Source organism: Erpetoichthys calabaricus, chromosome 7, assembly GCF_900747795.2.
Source record: "Erpetoichthys calabaricus chromosome 7, fErpCal1.3, whole genome shotgun sequence".
In the NCBI taxonomy this organism is placed as follows: domain Eukaryota; kingdom Metazoa; phylum Chordata; class Cladistia; order Polypteriformes; family Polypteridae; genus Erpetoichthys; species Erpetoichthys calabaricus.
The window spans coordinates 47,447,718-47,467,381 of record NC_041400.2 but is presented as its reverse complement, the minus strand read 5'-3'; the positions used below and the strand labels follow the sequence as shown (position 1 = coordinate 47,467,381).

The 19,664-nt window shown below is 36.3% G+C and overlaps 1 protein-coding gene across 1 annotated transcript in view; it reads right to left on the bottom strand.

Moving 5' to 3' along the window:
- The window catches only part of pcsk1 (proprotein convertase subtilisin/kexin type 1), a 57,025-nt gene extending 42,925 nt beyond the window's left edge, over positions 1-14,100 (bottom strand). The window contains exons 1-2 of the mRNA XM_028804776.2: positions 13,705-14,100; positions 1,433-1,537 (exon numbers count right to left, since the gene is read on the bottom strand). Of these exons, the coding sequence (XP_028660609.2) occupies positions 1,433-1,537; positions 13,705-13,875 (276 nt within the window). The 5' untranslated portion in view covers positions 13,876-14,100. The remainder of the gene's footprint in view (positions 1-1,432; positions 1,538-13,704) is intronic.
- Positions 14,101-19,664: the final 5,564 nt, after the last annotated feature.

Here is a 19,664-nt window from a genome sequence, read left to right as displayed (position 1 = left end):
GTTTAGAAGTAAGTTATTTTCAGGGATTCTGCTATAAATACGTTTTATATTTGAAATAACAACAGTTTAAAAATAAAGCCTATATTTTGCCAACCTACATGTCTAATGCAACATTTGAAGTAAATTCCCCTGACAACACTTCTAAGTAATAAACACTTACAAGCTAGAAGGTTTAATTATAATTAGCCTAAACAATTTAAATCAAGGGTTGTATTCCGATTAGCACTGCTGCATCACTGCACTATCTGTTATCAACGTGTTCAAGTAGAGCTATACAGATGGCCAGATTTTATCTCACAGTACAAAGACTGGTGCTGGTACATTAACTTTTGATGTTAAATTACCCTGGTGCACTAGTACAGTATGTGTTTACTTTGTAACGGACTGGAACCCCAGCCAAGCATCTATGTACCACTGATAGTAGGGATAAGCTTTAGCAAGTACTGATTTGCTTAAAAAAAGAGGCTCTCAAACCAGACAGACAAAAGTGAAACAAAAAGTCTTCCTGATATTTATAAATCAATATTAATACTAGTGATCAATACATCAATATTAATTATTTACATTTATTACAATATTTTAGTTATTTTCATTGATTGTTTGCAGTATTGATTATAACCTTTTTAGGACTTCAGAAATATTTTATAGCTTTTATATACTAAAAAATCTATTTTTGTATAGTGTAACAATTATATAAATGCCTTGTGTAACAATATTTTAAAAATAATTTTTAGTGTAAGGTACGTTATCACTTGCACCTTGACAAAACCTGCAAAACACCGTTACTGATGCATATTTCATTAATTTCAATTGAACATTATCTGATTGGACTATTACTGAACAATTAGCATTTCAGAGACACAAAGAAAAGATGCTAAATAATTTATCCCTTCATTTTAATACAAAGATCAAACCGTTCTCACTTTGCAAAAGTCGTTTGAAAAGGCTGATGGAAAGTTTAAAAGCAAATAAAAATGTAAATGAGAAAAGGAATCAAAAAAGTCAGAAAGGAAATAACTATGTTCTATTACAGATTCAAAGATGAATTAAGTGCACTTATGAAAAAATGAAAAGGTCATCAATGCAGTTATTAAAATGCAAAAGCTGTTTTAAGCATTTTACTACAGAGTGCACTTGGAGACAAAACAGACAGGATATTCTTCACAAATGCTGGTGCTGATATTGGTGCTGACAAATATTTTCAGACTCCAAATTAACAGTCTGAAAATTAAAACTACATAGATGAGTACAAAGACATAAATGATTTCTGCCACACCTAAAATAAAATGTTTTGTTAACAGAGCTTCATTTAAGTATTTGGCATTTTTTGTAGATATTTTTACAATGCCTCTTTTAAAATATTGTCTTACTTTTTTGTATTTAATACTGCTGGTCATTTTTAGACAATATTGACATCACTAAAACAACCTACCCTTCCATCTTCTGAAAGCCTCTTGGTAATGTGATCTAGGCTTCGTTTCGATCTTCTTGGATGACTTTGATGTTTAAATAAATAATGATTTTCAAGTGCTCCAATCTGAAGAAAAATTTAAAAAAGGTACATTTACACTTGCTTACCTTAAACCATTTCTAGTTAGTAACAGGTGAGAATACAGTACTTAAAAAGATACAGTACTGAATACATTTCATGTAATTTTTTCATTTACAATAAAAACATAATTTGATACAATAGAATATCTTAGCAAATTATTAAAAGGATCCAAACTTGAAAGTTCTATTAGCAGGACATTCCATATACAATAAGCAAGATAATATACATCCATTATCCAAACTGCTATATCCTAACTACAGGGGTCCGCTGGAGCCAGTCCCAGCCAACACAGGGCGCAAAGCAGGAAACAAACCCCAGGCAGGGCGTCAACCCACCGCAGGGCGTGCACACACACACCCCAAGCAGGCACTAGGGGTAATTTAGAATCGCCAATGCACCTAACCTGCATGTCTTTGGATTGTGGAAGGAAACCCACGCAGACACGAGGAGAACAAGCAAACTCCATGCAGGGAGAACTCGGGAAGTGAACCCAGGTCTTCTCCTAACTGTGAGGCAGCAGCGCTACCCACTGCGCCACCAGGCTGCCCAGCAAGATAACAGACATTTATGAAATTATAAAAAACAAAACAAAAACAATTATACATATCATATAGTACAGTTAAATAATGAAAAACTCCAAATATTAACTACAGCTTATGTGTGTATATTATATATTATATATATATATACTGCGGTGGGTTGGCACCCTGCCCGGGATTGGTTCCTGCCTTGTGCCCTGTGTTGGCTGGGATTAGCTCCAGCAGACCCTCGTGACCCTGTATTCGGATTCAGCGGGTTGGATAATGGATGGATGGATATATATATATATATATATATATATATATATATATATATATATATATATATATATATATATAAACACATAAAAAAGAGAGCAAAATAGTGTGAATTCAGAGGAACTTGATAAAATTCATATTTAGGTCTTCAATCTTCAGTCAAAACTTTAATTGTACACAAAATGCTATTCACCCCTAACTTATGTCTGAAATATCTACACAAACTGGAGGAGATATTTTTGTGTTTTATTTCACTGGGTAGTTGGGAAAGTGAAATAAAATATGTCACTTCTCCACTTGTTAAGAAGATAATACATAAAAAAAATATTCCACCAGGCCACAGGTTTCAAAAGAATTATTTTAGTCAGTGTCAGAGATGTCAAGAAACTCCATAAAAGTGATTTCTGTTTAAACTCATCAAACCAAAAGATATCAACACATTCCACATATAGACCTGGAACAAAAAAGTGGGTAAGAACATGAGAGCTGTTTCTATAGTCATGGCTGAAATTATCGGCACCCCTGGAATTTTCCCAGAAAATGCACCATTTCTCCCAGAAAATTATTGCAATTACAAATGTTTTTGTATATACATGTTTATTTCCTTTATGTGCATTGGAACAACATAAAAAAACAGAGAAAAAAAAAGCCAAATCTGACCTCAGGTCACACAGAACTCCAAAAATGGGCCGGACAAAATTATTGGCACCCTTTCAAAATTGTGGGTAAATCGTTTTATTTCAAGCATATGATGCTTGTTTGAACTCACCTGTGGCAAGAAACAGGTGCTGGCAATATAGCAAACACACATGAAGCCAGTTAAAATGGAGAAAAGTTGACTCAACCTTTCTGTTGTTTGTCTGAGTGTGCCACGCTAAGCATGGAGAACAAAAAGAACAGCAGAGAATTGTCTGAGGACTTGAGAACAAAAAATGTGGAAAAATATCAACAATCTCAAGGCTACAAGTCCATCTCCAGAGATCTTCATGTTCCTTTGTCCACTGTGCGCAACATAATCAAGAAGTTCACAACACATGGCACTGTAGCTAATCTCCCTGGACGTGGACGAAAGAGAAAAATTGATAAAAGACTGCAATGAAGGATAGCCCGAATGGTGGATAAACAACCCCAATCAACTTCAAAACATATTCAAGCTGTTCTGCAGACTCAGGGTGCAACAGTGTCAGCTCGAACTATCCGTCAACATCTGAACGAAATGAAACACTATGGCAAGAGAGCCAGGAGGACCCCACTGCTGACACAGAAACATAAAAAAGACAGACTGGAGTTTGCCAAAATGTACTTGAGGAAGCCAAAATCCTTCTGGGCGAACGTCTTGTGGACAAATGAGACCAAGGTAGAGCTTTTTGGTAAAGCTCATCATTCTACTGTTTACAGAAAATGGAATGAGGCCTACGAAGAAAAGAACACAGTACCTACAGTCAAACATGGTGGAGGTTCTAAGATGTTTTGGGGATGTTTTGCTGCCTCTGGCACTGGATGCCTTGACTGTGTGCAAGGCATCATGAAATCTGAAGACTACCAAAAGATATTGGGGCGCAATATAGGGCCCAGTGTCAGAAAGCTGGGTCTGCGTCAGAGGTCATGGGTGTTCCAGCAGGACAATGACCCCAAACATACCTCTAAAAGCACTCAGAAATGGTTGAAGACAAAGCGCTGGAGAGTTCTGAAGTGGCCAGCAATGAGTCCGGAACTAAATCCGATTGAACACTTATGGAGAGATCTCAAAATTGCTGTTGTGAGAAGGCGCCCTTCAAATCTGAGAAACTTTGAGCAGTTTGCAAAAGAAGAGTGGTCGGAAATTCCAGTTGAGAGGTGTAACAAGCTTGTTGATGGTTATAGGAAGCACTTGATTTTAGTTATTTTTTCCAAAGGGTGTGCAACCAAATATTAAGTAGAGGGTGCCAATAATTTTGTCCAGCCCAGTTTTTGAGTTTTGTGTGAAATGATGTCAGATTTGGCTTTTTTTCTCTGTTTTTTTGTGTTGTTCCAATGCACATAAAGGAAATAAACATGTGTATACCAAAACATTTGTAATTGCAACAATTTTCTGGGAAAAATAGTGCATTTTCAAGGAAAATTCCAGGGGTGCCGATAATTTCGACCATGACTGTAGAAGTTTCGTGTTGTTTTTAAATGGAAGGGTTTGATTCCTTTAGTGACAGATTCCATCTTGTGCTACACATTTCATTTGTAAAATGGGAGGGTGTGCTACACTGTCTGCTGAGTGTGACCAAAGAAGCATTATCTCCATTCTTATGATTTCATATGTAAATGAAGGTCCCAACCTTAGTAAATGAATCCTTTATAGAACCAAGTAGTAACACTAAGTTGTAGTAATCCATTTGTTAAAACTGAAATCGGGAAAAGGAATTCTTTGCAGACAACCATTCAAACTGAGTACAGTCAATGCCTAGTACACTGACAGCCTTATTCATACAAAGCAAAAAAGGTAACATGGAGTTCTAAGGAAACACTGTTCATTGAATATGGGACAGACAGATGAGCTAGAATACTCTGTTCTGTATCTCTCTCTTTAAAGTCAGGCAAGGGCTCAAAGATTTACTTGAACCATGCACTATGCTGAGAAATCAGCACCTTTTAAGTAATAACCTGAACTCATAAAAAATATCTGCATGTATAATATACAAAGGAAACTGTGTCTGAGCATACTTTTCAATCAAATATGGAAACTCAAGTTCATCTTACCTCTCTAAGAAACAACTACAAAACTTAAAACTGAGCAGAAGAAAATCTTATTGGAGTTTAGAATGATGATGGAAATTATCAGCTATGATTAAAAACAGATTATTTTAATTGAACATCAAGTGGGATAACTAAGGTCTAAGCATTCAGAACCTGGAAGATAGAAACCACATAAATAACATTTATATTTTGGAAATTAAACAAAAAAATAGAAATACCATTGATTTTCTAAAGTTTCTAAATAGGTTTCTCCTATTTACTGTAATTCTATCCTTGCATGATTTTGCTCCTATATTGAAGAGATGAATATTGAGGATTATCAACTTTATTGATTGCTAGGTTATTTTTAATCTGTCCTATATGGGCCTGTTAATTTTAGTTTTTTCCCAACTTCAGCTCGGCATTAACTAAAACCAGGAAACCTATAACTCCAAACATTTCTGCTGCATTCAACCGAACTCAAGATATTACATACCTAAGCACAAGTGATCATTGACCAAAGCTAGCTCTGGAAACACCTGATAACTTTCAAACTACTGGCACATTCTCATTCAAATGAATGCATTCACATTTTACAATCACAAAAAAAATATACTTTTCTTCTACCATACTTCTGGGACAATGCTACCTGTTTAGAATGTCAATATTGTCTACCGTTTTGTCTATGGCCTGTTTAACATAATTGTTATGGGAAGGTCTTCTTTGGCTTGAGGAGTTGTTTGGCACTGCCTTAGGCAACAGATACTGTATGCTTCTTGGAGTCAGACTTAGTTTTAAGCAATTCTATACTGTTTTAGTGGTTGCCAGTAGGGTTAGATGGTGAGTTTTGGAATTGGATGTGGGTTGCCACTGGTTTGGTTGGAGTGGGAACCAGAAGGGGAGCCCTACAAGACATTTTCAATTCATGTTTAAAGTGAAGTAGGGATGCGTAGAGACACCCTGTTGCTTATTGCCTTCCTATTTATTGTCACCCGTTTTATCTTTTGGTTTCTCCTATTTACTGAGTAGCCTCTTCAAACATCTGAGATTATGGAGTAAACTGCAAATATGCAACAACAACAACAACATTTATTTATATAGCACATTTTCATACAAAATGCAACTGAAAGTGCTTTACCTGGCAACACAAACAAAGTTTGTTATATGAAATGAAAAACAAAAAAGATTAGGCAAATATATTAAAGAATAAGCAACAAAGAAAAAGGTATGGTCAGATTGGCCAGGAGGACAGAAAAAAAAAAAAACTCTAGTTAGGCTAGAGGAGGGTTTCAAGGCAAAAATGACCATCCAACCCTCACTGGGCAGAAGTGTCATTGATTACTGGGATGCGGTTTTGTTCAGGAATCCAGATTAATGGACAGAGATGTGCTCAGATAAATGCTACTTTCATCAGCTAAACCTTAACAGCACACAGCCCAAAATTCTTAACAAAGGTTCAGACTGTATCAGTAGATAATGTTTTGTGCTAATGCAGATGGAAGGTAAAAAAATCCTTCTGTTGAATCTATTCATCAATACTATATAAATCATCATTAATTTTGCAATCGTTCATTTTAAATCTGAAAAGCTAAAATATTATTGACAATATCAATTGAAATTTATAAAATCTCCCGATAAAATACCAACTCTTTCTGACTGCATCCCTAAATTGACTCATTTTCTGTAAAAACCTATTTCTGATTTAAAATTTGTTTATTTTTTTGGGTTGTTAAATCCTCCCACTAAAACATTTTCATTTTTCTCAATCATTTTTCTCACACCATTCTTATTGTTAATACATCCCTTGTCAGCTTCACTTACCATAAGTGCACAATCTCCCAAAGCTTTGTTGTGCTTTCCATTGAAGGTTTAACTTATCTTTGCTCCACAATAAAGGATTCTATGATATGCTTGCCTCTAACCTTGTAGATTTAATTAATATTATCTCAGCCTTTATGGATGGCCCTGCATATGTGTAGTTAGGCATAAAAGGTTTTCTCATAATTTTACAATTTGATATGCTAGTAATATAGCATGTATATACCAGCACAAAACTCTTGATCTTGAAATTCACCTCTCATCCTTGGAGCAGGCCCGCCTTCATGTGAAGAATGTGAAGCATGAGCTATTGATCAGACTAATATGGTCTGTATTAAACATTTTGCTGTTGCAGAAAACAAAATTTGAAATTCATTGCACAAGAGCTCACTATTATGTTTCTGTATGTAAGCATCACTGCTGGAATTAAGATTACAGAAATGTGAAGCCTTTACAAATACTACATCCATCCATCCATCCATTTTCCAACCTGCTGAATCCGAACACAGGGTCACGGGGGTCTGCTGGAGCCAATCCCAGCCAACACAGGGCACAAGGCAGGAACCAATCCCAGGCAGGGTGCCAACCCACCGCAGGACACACACAAACACACCCACACACCAAGCACACACTAGGGCCAATTTAGAATCACCAATCCACCTAACCTGCATGTCTTTGGACTGTGGGAGGAAACCGGTGCGCCCAGAGGAAACCCACGCAGACATGGGGAGAACATGCAAACTCCACGCAGGGAGGACCCGGGAAGCAAACCCAGGTCTCCTAACTGCGAGGCAGCAGTGCTACCACTGCGCCACCGTGCCGCCCACAAATACTACATTAAAAATAAATTATTAAAATGTATTAACAAGCTTCTGGATACACAATAACTGATTTTGTAACTTTTGTTCTGAATTATTCCTTGAAAACTAAGTCTTCCCTTCCAAAAAATTCATTCTTTTTTAGATACGTTGTCCCATCCTAGACTTTTAATGGATGATGCCACCATATTGGATTCCCCAATTACATTGTCAGAGCTCCAGGTAGCTCTAGATACTTTGAACTATGGAAAATTGCTGAGGCTGATGGTTTGTTTCCTAAACTCCTTTTTTGCTTTTAAGAAAATATTAACATTTCTATACCATTTATGCAGATTCTGTACTCTCCTCTTCCAAACTGAAATCCTCATCTAATTTGGTCCTGATCTTTAGCAACCCTAGACATCATTGAACCCAAGCTAGCCAGAACTCCTCCCAGTCCTATAAACTGACATCCAAAATGTCCCTGGCAAACACCAGCTATCAGACTTTGCAAACATCCAAACATTCACTACTTAAGAACCAACTCAGTACGACTTAGTTGAAAGACCTAATGCTAGGCATTTTCTACATAGTTCTGTCAACACTTAACTGGAAAAGAAATCCTCAGATGTTACGCATGTACTGGTGAGGTTGTATTTGGAATGCTGTCTCCAGTTTTTGTCTCCATATTGAAAGAATATAACTGAGTAAGAGAAGCTCAAGCGACAAGCTGAAGTACTAGAAAACAAAAAAAAAGTGAGGCCAAAACTAAAAAGAAAGACAAAAGGAGTTGCATCTTCACAGCTTAAATAAACAAATATTATGAGGTGACATGATATTATTTTTAAAAATTATGAAGGCAGTAAATACACTGGAAATCAGGTGTTAGTTTAAAATCTTTTAATCAACATGTACATTGAAATTTGTTAATGGTAATTTTTTTTTCTCAAATATTATGATATATTTTCTCAGGCACACAGCCTTATCTACATGGAACCAGTATAATTTGTATTTTAGTTAAATGTTGCACTCTTTGGAGTAATCAGATCTCAACTACACAATATTTAGGAATTATCACTTGTATTGGAAGTGACAATCTATGTTGGGATTAAACGCCTGATTACTTTTGTTCTTAAGTTGCAAACCTTATGCATCTTCAGAGTAAATATTACAGTGTATTTAACCTACCATTCAAAAGTTTGTAATCACCCAGAAAGTTTCAGGTTTTTGATAGAAACCTATACTTTTAAGTAAAACAAGGTGCCATTAAATTGACTTAAAACATGGCTAAGACGTTACTAATGTTGCAAATGGCTTGGAATGACTGATTTATAATTTATTATTCACATATGACTGTAACGCACCATTTCCAGCAGCTATTTCTTCAGTGTCTTAATGGTAAACTCTTAGAGCTTGTCTTTAATTAAACATGTTTAAATGCTAATTGGTATTAGAGAAACATTTATAATTGCATTAGCACAGTTGAGACCTGTCACGCTTTTCAATAAAGTAATTAAATTTTCTTTCCTTGGTTTACAAGGTACGGGCACACCTAAAGTTCAATTCTGGGTTGAAAAATTGCCAAAACAAAACAGCTTTCTCAAGAAATATGTCAGTCTATTGTAGTTTTGCAAAATAAAGGTTATTCAAGAGACAAACTATGTTAAGAGAAGAGGGCAAACTGGAAAAGAAGCAAAGAGCCCAGATGCACAACAGTACAGGAGGGTAAGTGCATCAGAGCCATTTGAAACATTAGAAATGTCTTGGCTATATTTTTAAATCAGTTTAATGGTATTGTATAAAAAAAGTATCAATTTCTATCAATAACATGAACATTTCTGGGTGACTGCAAACATCTGAATGCTAGCATATATAAGTACTGTAAAGACAATACTACAATTTTTGCTTCAATAAATTAAAAAAATTAAAAATGAATGGCTTACTTATTGACAGCAAAAATGTACAATAAACAACACCATTCATATTTCAGGTGCTTGCATTATTACAGTTTAAAAACTATAATGCTTAACCTTTCTTAGAAATCAAATATAGTCATGGCTTGTTACACCTTCATAATGCTGTGTTTCAGTTATGTTTGTTATAATAAGTTTGTTATAATATTAAGTTTAATGTCACTGTCTCTGTGCAGACATTTTAAACTCTGTTCTATGTACATGCATAGCTGAGCCAGATTTAGTACAAAGGGGCTTAGCATTTAGAATTGCCAAGCCAAGCATAGGACTAGATAGCCAAAAACAGCTGGAGAAATGAATAGTCAGCCTAAAGACAGAATAGTATACATCTGTCCTCTGTCAGCACAAAATCTTCTTTCCTTGTTGGGAGAATGAGACAACTGCAAGTAGGCATTGTGCTATTCCTGTATTTTTGGAGGTGGGGTTGAGTCCTTTCCTGTCCTTGTTTGGAGACCAGACAGAAAGCCTGCATGTGGAGAAACCAGTATATAAGGTTTGAACTGCTGCCAATACACTTTGAAACTGATGGACGGAAGATTGTGTCATCCGTCCGGAAAATCCTTTCAGCGCAGCAAACGAAAGATGGCAGACTGCATAGATCAAGATCCCACCTTGATAAAAGTTTGTCATAAGCTTCCCGTTCTGTAATGCCGCGTAAAGTCGTCACTAAAGAAAGCTAAAGTATATCTTTTTCTCTGATGTGATTTTGTACCACCGTAGCACTATGGGAGGGATATCGCCTTTTAATATCATATCTCTATATTTTTCGGTTACTTAACACGCCGCAATTTCAAAAGAACACATTTCTGGAGAGCTAGTGCCTCCTAAGGAAACAATGTTTTACTGTGAACAGCCACACATTTATAGAGAACTTACTGTACATATTGCTGAGCAGCATAGTGGTGTAGTGAACAGACCTACAACCTCAAGAAGGCAACATCCTGAATTTGAAACCCACACCAGGTTATTTATTGTCTGTGTGGAGTGTGCTTTTTTATTTATTTTTTTATTTATTTTTATTTTTTGTGATGACAGAAAGGTACCCTGTCCCTGTTTGATTTCTGCCTTGCTCCCAGTACTGCCTGGATATTTCTCAGGATTTATTTCTCTTGCACTTATAAATTTGACTTAACTATTTTCTATATGACAGTCAAAAACTTAAATAGACTTAGGTTTTACTAAATATTCCACTTTATCTTATCTTGTTTCCCAAATCCGTTTCTGCTCCTTTTTGGTTTCTGCTTTTATGTAAATAGTTCTTTATTTATTTATTTATTTTTTAATTTTATTGTAATCATTCATACAAATCGATCAATTTTTACAAAAAATTAGGATTGAAAAACAAGTTGACCCCCACCCCTGAGAGAGAGAGCATGGCTAACAGGGTAAAACTTAAATTGATGAGTTTAATAGGCCAGTAGAGATGAATGGAGAGGAAAAAGAAATGCGGAGATAATTACTTCCTCGGTGCTTTAAGAGCTTATTCTAAAATTTTATTGATTATATCCTGCCAGGTTTTTAAAAAATTCTGTACAGATCCTCTAACTGAATATTAGATTTTTTCCAATTTCAAATAGTATAAAACATCGGTTACCCACTGACTTAAAAGAGGAGAGTTAGGATTCTTCCAGTTTAGCAAAATAAGTCTGCATGCCAAAAGTGTAGTGAATGCAATTACCGTTTGTTTGTCCTTCTCCACTTTAAACCCATCTGGAAGAACATCAAACACAGCTGTTAATGGGTTAGAAGGGATTGTGACACCAAGGCTGTCTGAGAGGCACTTAAAAATTTTGGTTCAAAATGATGTTAATTTGGCGCAGGCCCAAAACATGTGACCCAGTGAGGCTGGGACTTGATTGCAGCGTTCGCAGGTTGGATCTTGCCCTGGAAACATTTTGGACATAGTTCTTTATTTAATCGTTTTTTCTACTTTTTCACTAAAGCAAACTGTTAAACTGATACCACTGGGTGAACAAATCTTAAAATGTATCAAGACTGACAATGTATGAATTTTCTGGTAGTATGAAAGGTTTCTGTCACATCAATCATTGAAACTTAATTAATCTGCTCTTTAAATATCAGGCCCATAACAGTGGCACATTTTAATTTATAGTATAATCACTTTTTTCACAGTACATCCATACTCCTTGGTCCATATTCATAAATAGCATAACTGACATCAATGTCCACTTGAGAGAAATTAACATAATTTAAATTACACATTAAGTTCAGATAACTGAAGATGGCTGGAGTATCACATAGTAGATCTCTGAGGTCTTGTTACCAAGTATATGTTTATTTTTTCCATTATTCAAAAGCACTGAGAATTTCAAAACATTTAACATATTGTAAATCATTTTATATCAAATTACTTTCATTTGAAATAATATTTAAAAAAAATTTTTCTGAAGAAAACATAAAACAGTTGGAAACAGAAAAAGGTGTAAGCCTTTTACTTTCATTCAACTTTTAAATGAAACTTGTTTCCCTGACAATGAAACAGGGTTACTTGATTTAAAAAAATAAAATTGTATTCATTAAATTGCAAGACCTACTGATCTGACCACACAGAGAATTCACAGAAAATGTGAATGTGTATTGTTCAGGGAGGTGCAAATGTGACCCACTGAACTCATAAAAAGTACACAAGATGCCCGTGAACATGACATTCTATTCTTATATTGAGAAAGGACACTGGAGACCTGAACAAAGAACACAAATATACAAGAAGTGGAACAAAAAATGACAGCCTCTCTATACTCATGGTAGGACAGAGTGACTTGCCTGAAATTCTCCCAACCAAAGGTAAAATAGCATAACTGCACATTGTTATCATTGCCAAACCAGAGAAGACACAGAAGATCTTGTGCAATGAATTGGTATGAAGACATGCTACAGTAACATACTGCCTATTAACTGGTTTATAATAAGAATTGATTTAAAATGATCGGTTGACAATTGTAAAGCTAAAATATGACGCATATCATGCAGTTAAATTATTTTAACATCACCCAACTTATTTCTGGAATCCCCATATTGTATTTTTGTCTACTGTAAGGTCCTTACCAGAAAATGAGAGAGAAAAAAATCTTCTCCATCTTTTCACCTGCAAGCCTGTTATCAGTTGCCTGGAAAGCAGACTGCTGAACAAATACAAGGTATGCGTTAGGTGAATTTTGTTTACAAAGCTGTCAAATAACCAATTCTGATACGAATCTCACTTTCAAACTGTAGAGTAGTAGTATTACAAATCATTGCATCCATTTCGGAGTCTACGGGGGCTTGCAGCTTATATCAGAAACCATCCCTCAACGGGGCGCACCGCACACCCACATACCAGCTAGTCTGGAGGCGCCGATTAACAACTTTGGCGTGTGGGGAAAAAAAGAAAAAAAAACCCTAGAGTGCCCTGGGGAAAATGCACAGTCCACGTCACTCGAGCCCAAGATACTGGAGCAAAATTGCAAACCACTACACCATCCCCGAATTAAAACTAAAACCATCCAAAAAATAAATCTTAAAATACATTCTAAATAAATGATACCTCATGTGCCTCTCACATACGCTGCTTTCACTGACGGGAAAGACGACCTTATTTTCGTTCTCAGCACTACATCGGTGTTCTCCGCACTATATGATTTTTTCAGACGACTGCATTGATGCGCTTACTGTCAAAGTTTCTCCGTGTAACCTTACAGAAAGTGTGGATGTAGTGATGGGCGTCTGGAGGCGCAGAAGGAAAACCGCACCCGGCAGCTGCCGACAACAGCAAACCGCACCTTTGCCACCTGAACACCGTGTGGTGTATTTTTAATGCAACAAATCGTAATCTCTTTAAACAGCTAAACTTCCACTTTATTTTGTTTCATTTTTTCAATAATCAGTGAATTAAAAACTCACTGAACAAGAATAAACCCTGACACCCCAGCAGTGATGAACTTAACTGCAGCCGACGGTGGGGCGCACGGTAAACTCGCACGTGCCACTGGCAAGATGCGCGCCAGGCACCTGCCGCCAGCAAACAACATTACTTTGGCGGAGAGAAATAGTACAGAAATTACCTGTCTCACTAATTCGTAACCCAGCTCTTCGGCTATTGCTTTGGCGGCATCGAGTCCTCCTGGGATTTCTACTGCCCATTCGTTGACGTATTGTTTTTCATCAGCAGAAATGTCCGGAGTGCATAAAAGCACACAAACAGCGGAGAGAAACATACAGCATCTCGCATCCATTGTAAAAATATAGATTTGTATATTTACAAAAAACACTGAGAGAAAAAGGCGGTCAAATTAAAAAAAAGCTTCTCCTTTCGACTTTAACTAGATCTCAGTCGAGTCACGGTGTTGCCTTATTGAAAAATTAAATAAATAATAATGCAAAAACTGCATGCTATAGTGAGATGGGATGGGATTCTGTGTTTACACGTCAAACTACGACAGCCTGCCTCTGACGTCAAAATCGAGCCTACCTGAAGAACGAAGCGCGCTGAGATCCCAAGAGAAAAGTGGGATTCTGGCGACGTGGGAAGATTCTAAAAATAGAAGCGACTTTTAAAGATGTGACAAACTGAGGTTGTTGGCGGGGGGATGCGCTGCCTGCAGGGTACTCATGCGAAAATCCATCCCTGTCTGTCTTCGTCTATAGACGCGCCCTGTTCATCGCGGAAAGATGTTCTAGACACTTATAATACTGAGTGAGGGGGGGCCCTTTGCATTAAAGCTCGGCTGGGATTCTGGTCATTATTTTAAAAACAGGAGGCTTAGAAAAGCTGATATGTGTATGCTTAATTGGTTTATTCTGTCCTTTATGCTCGTTCATATTTACAGTGTATACTTGATTTATCTTTGTGAGCATCGGAGTGTATGTGTGCAGGTGGTCATGTCTTAATACCTAACTCGGCAATGTATTTTGTTCAGACGTCAACTCAAATTTACTATAATGCTTGAGAAAATATAATTCGATATGTTCACACTTTAGGCGGCCGTTAATTTGAGCATCTCAGATCCTATGCTTTTTTATCTATCTATCTATCTATCTATCTATCTATCTATCTATCTATCTATCTATCTATCTATCTATCTGTCTGTCTGTCTGTCTGTCTGTCTGTCTGTCTGTTGAATTCGTCTTATCTCTTAGGTTTTTTTAAGGCATTTTAAAGGTTGTTGAGTTTTCTTTTTCACTTGTTACGTTTTTCTTTTACGTGACAGATTACGTTCTAAAAGGAGACGTCTATTTCTGAAGTGATGTACTGATGAAAATCAACAAACACGAAGGGTCATGGAATAGAACACTCAAACTATTAATGCGTAAAGCACTGAAATTCTGTGTTTACGTATTATAATCTTGCCAATGAAAGTGATATTTTCTGTTAAGTGTGTGTAATTGAAGGTGTAGTGTGGTCCATTGAGGATGGAGAATTTAAGTTTTTTTTATTCTTTTATACTTAATGTTAGTTTTTTTATTTGTCAGTTATAATAAATGTAAAATACATTTTATTGATTTAACATTTTTGGGTAAATGCTTGTTAATAAACTATTATTTAAAACCAATCTATATTCATATTCCTTATGTTAATTGGAATAAAAAGTGAGTAGTCACTACACCAACATAAAAATAAATATAATATAGTGAAAATAGTCTATGAGTGTTGGTAGAAGTTGAGGTTTGTTAATTCCCTGAACATTGGACATGCAGAAGATGATTTCCTTTACACTATAATAAAATCATTCTATCTGTCTTGGAACAAATAAGTTCTATCTATCTATCTATCTATCTATCTATCTATCTATCTATCTATCTATCTATCTATCTATCTATCTATCTATCTATCTATCTATCTATCCATCCATCCATCCATCCATTTTCTAACCCGCTGAATCCGAACACAGGGTCACGGGGGTCTGCTGGAGCCTCTATCTATCTATCTATCTATCTATCTATCTATCTATCTATCTATCTATCTATCTATCTATCTATCTATCTATCTATCTATCTATCAAATTCTTAGCATTTTATGTTTATACAGCATATCATTTGCCTTGTAGTTATAGATAGTATTACCCTTAGTAACCTGTTAAGGTCATTAATTTATAATAACAATTTGCTCAATATTATCTTTCTTGGTATAAATTCAAGCAGTAACTGCACCCAGATTTTATTGTGATATTACTAAAGGGATGTTGCGGACGACAATACTGTTTTATTGAATAAGTTACGATTTTGTAACATATAAGATTGATTTTATCATAGGAATATTTCAACAATCTAAAAGACATGTCTTTGAAGATTTCTTTTAGTTGACTAATCTCAACATACTGTAATCATTACTTTTAGCTGCATGATTTATAGTTACATTGGATAGTACTAAAATATAGGTTGCCTACTAATTAAAATGATCCTTTTAAAAAGATGTACTAGACAGAGTATTTTGTTTTAGGACACTGATTTACATAATTGTTAATGTTTTCTACCACTTGCACTTGAACTTGCTTCTGAGAGTTGCAGATAGGTTTGACACAGTAGTGTTTTGCTGTATGTAACAAAGGTTATAAACAAATAATTACACTGCCAATATGTTTTAAACTGTTAAAATGTACATTATGTCTAGTGGGCATGTTTTAATTATAATGTCAGCAGCTTCAAACATAGGAGTTTCCGTTACTGTATATCTGACAGTAAATATTTTCAATAAGCAGTGGATATCCATTATACATCTAATACATAAAGCCCAAAGCCTGTGTGTGACTAGTAAACCAGCAGCAAATGGACCAGAACTTAAAATTACTTATCGTTGTAACACCAGGTGCTGCTTCTAGCCTAAAATAAACTAGATAATCAAAGTTCCTCAATTATTTTTATTACCGGCTATTTTATTTATAACGCACTATATAGGATTTTACTTTTCATAATATGGATTTTATTTCAAACATGCGTGTAGCTATACTGGCAAACTGTCTCAGAGAGGCCTCCAACACAGTGGACAACTCTCCCAACCCACAGTCAGGTGTTCCAAATCATTGTCTTTGTATTTACCTTGGAACATGAGGAAGCTTACTGATTGCTCTGCTTTACCCTGTGATACATTGGTGTGTATCTGTATTGGTGAGTTCTGTGTGTATGGTCTCCAGTCATTTCATTTTATATCATTAGATCATTCCATTGTTTACAGTATTTCTTAAGAAACAATCATACATGTTTTTAAGAACATTGTTGTAATGCTGACTTCACACACACATTGCAGTGAGATTTTAATTTTTCTAACTCTAGCCCCACCTCGTCTGCACTGTTGCTTTTTCTTTCCATATAAATAAATTTTACATTTTCACTTACATGAATTTGACAGAAGAATCAAACTTACATTTTATTACTATTAAAAGTCAAAACAAAGAAACAAGAGGTAATTTAATAGTAAAAACATATATTGTTACCTTGTCTTTCTTCACACTTGTGCCTTCATCACCTGGGGGTGGGGGAGGCACAGTTACATGGCAGCAAGAAGTATCTGTATCCTTGGTAACGAAAATGTACTGCTTTTTAATGCCTAGCCTTGATTTTTTTTCTTGGATCTTTGTCTCAAGGGAGTTAACCTCCTTTATTTCAATTTAGCAGTGAAAGAGAATCATGAATGTTTAGACATGTGAGTCACAGATATAGAAGCCTAGATTATAGCTATATGTAAAGCTGTGAAAATGTTTTCAAATATTTAGTAGATGGAAGATATAAAGTATTTACAATGTTGACATTCAAGACTGATATGAACTATCTGAATATTTTAAGTATTTCGTTGAGTTTAAAACATGTGATATGCCTCAATGAAATAATTTCCTTTCCTCCCATCAAATTTCAAATTCTGGAAAAATTCCTAATTGCAAAATGTATTAAAGCAGTATAGTTTACTGAATAAATAAATGGAAGATTTCATAATTTAAGTTGCACATATTGAATATATTTACAATTGAGGCTGGAAGCTGAAGGGTTATTTGGAGTTTGAAACATTACCCTATTTTAGTAAGTTATTGCTAACTAACTTTCCTACTAATTTTTATTTTATTCACAGTGGATTCAAAGGATGTTTTAGAATGCAACAGGTTGAAGACAGAATCTTGCAGTAATAACCATGGTTCTGCCACAGGATTGTCAAATGTACCTCCATACATGCCCTGATACCTGATCAGTTTATGGGTTGTTCGCCAACCAAAACTGCAGCATAGAAATGCAGTAAGAAACCAGATATTATGTAAAAAATGCAATATGCAACCTTGTCATAAAGGAAGTCTCATCACATATCTCTCCTTTGACCTTAATTGCTGCCCAGTGGACTGACTTTAATAAGGAGTTGATATTTTTGTAATATGATTTACAATAATCTTACTGATGTTCTGTTGTATAGATTATTACATATTCACCTTTTACATATTTATATTTTATCCTTACTATTATCTATATATATAATTCCCTAAGCCGCCGACAAGTAGACACCCATGGAAAGCACGCAAGACAGCCACGCCCACCAACTCTAAGACCATTGGATACGACGACAACTCGCAGAGCCACGCCCACCAACTCGGACGCGATGCCTCAGAAAACACACCGTCATTTATGTTCGTCTGTGCTACAGTCCGCATGCACATCTGAGCCACGTTGACTGTTCATAGAGGCATGTTTCTCGTGGATGTGAATGGCTGTATGCAGCGTGTAAAACTGTTTGCGAGGGGTATCCCATGGGATCCTTAAAACAATCCTTTAAAACTGAGGTTAAAACACAATGAAGGAAGCAGTCTTTAAAAACCAATAAGACCTGTGCCTCTTTTTCATTAGCGTCTCACCTGCTTCACCGATGCAGGCCCTGCAACAGTCGAGACGCTCTCTCAGCAGCTGACCTTCTCTGTGCCTGACTCCACTACTGTCAGTCACCTGATTAAATTGGCCTTTTGAAGGGGAGCTATGGCCCTGCTATACCACAGGAACACATTGCCTTCGAGCCTGCTCTCGCTCACTCTAACGTACCGGCTTTCTCTCTCTCCTCACTCGCTCGCACACTGCACAGGGGAGAAATGCCCGCAGCATGACTCCAACAGGGAACCGTTTAAGCCACACTTCCATGCCCCTCGCTACGCTGTGAGTGCGATGATCATTTATTTAAAAATGGCCTTTTGAAGAGGAGCTGTGGACCCGCTATACCACAGCATCACCTGTGACATTGCCTTCACGTTGTTTTCCTTTTATTTCTGATCCCGTCGAGCAGATCAGACACCCAGGCAAACAACACTGAATAATCAATAGCTGCAACTACTTTGCCTGCCCCAACTCCTCACCTGAGTCGGTTTCGTCTGTGTTCAGCAGTTTTTCCCAAACTCGGTCCTGGTGAATCCCTGTGGATGCAGGGTTTTGTTCCAACCAGATTCCTAATCATTAATGCATTAATGAAACTCATCAGGGATAAGTCGGTTTTTCAAACGCAGCCGTGTAGCAGATTAATCTAGCAGGATGTAATAATCCGAGATGAATGCGCGCCCCCGTGCTGAGTGAAAAGCCAATATATATTGAGTCTAGAAAACATGATCAGCAAGTCTTTGATAGGCTGCAACAAAATGATGAAAGAACGGACGCATTTGTTTCACAAAAGCTGGGTGGGTGGGTGTTAGTTAGTTAATTAGTTACTCGAAGGATTTCAAGATTTAATATGTACAAGCGGTAACACTGCAAAAGCAGCCCAAACCAGAAAAGACGGCTGGCAAAAAGTGGCCGACAAATTAAACGCGTGTGCATTGTACTTACTGAAAGCAGCGTTACGGATTTTGCAAATGTTCATTTTTTTCCCTCTGCTTAAAAAACATTAAAAAAGTGGTGTGATTATGCGGCGTATACTACGCAGCGGGTTGGTATGCAGCGTGTAAAACAGTTTGTTTGTTGCGGATAATTTGCCTTTTACTTTAATATGAAGACAATTTCCTATTGGATTTGCCTTTGCGATGACAATAAGGCACAGGGCCAAACTTTCAAAAAGATGTGCATGTATCTG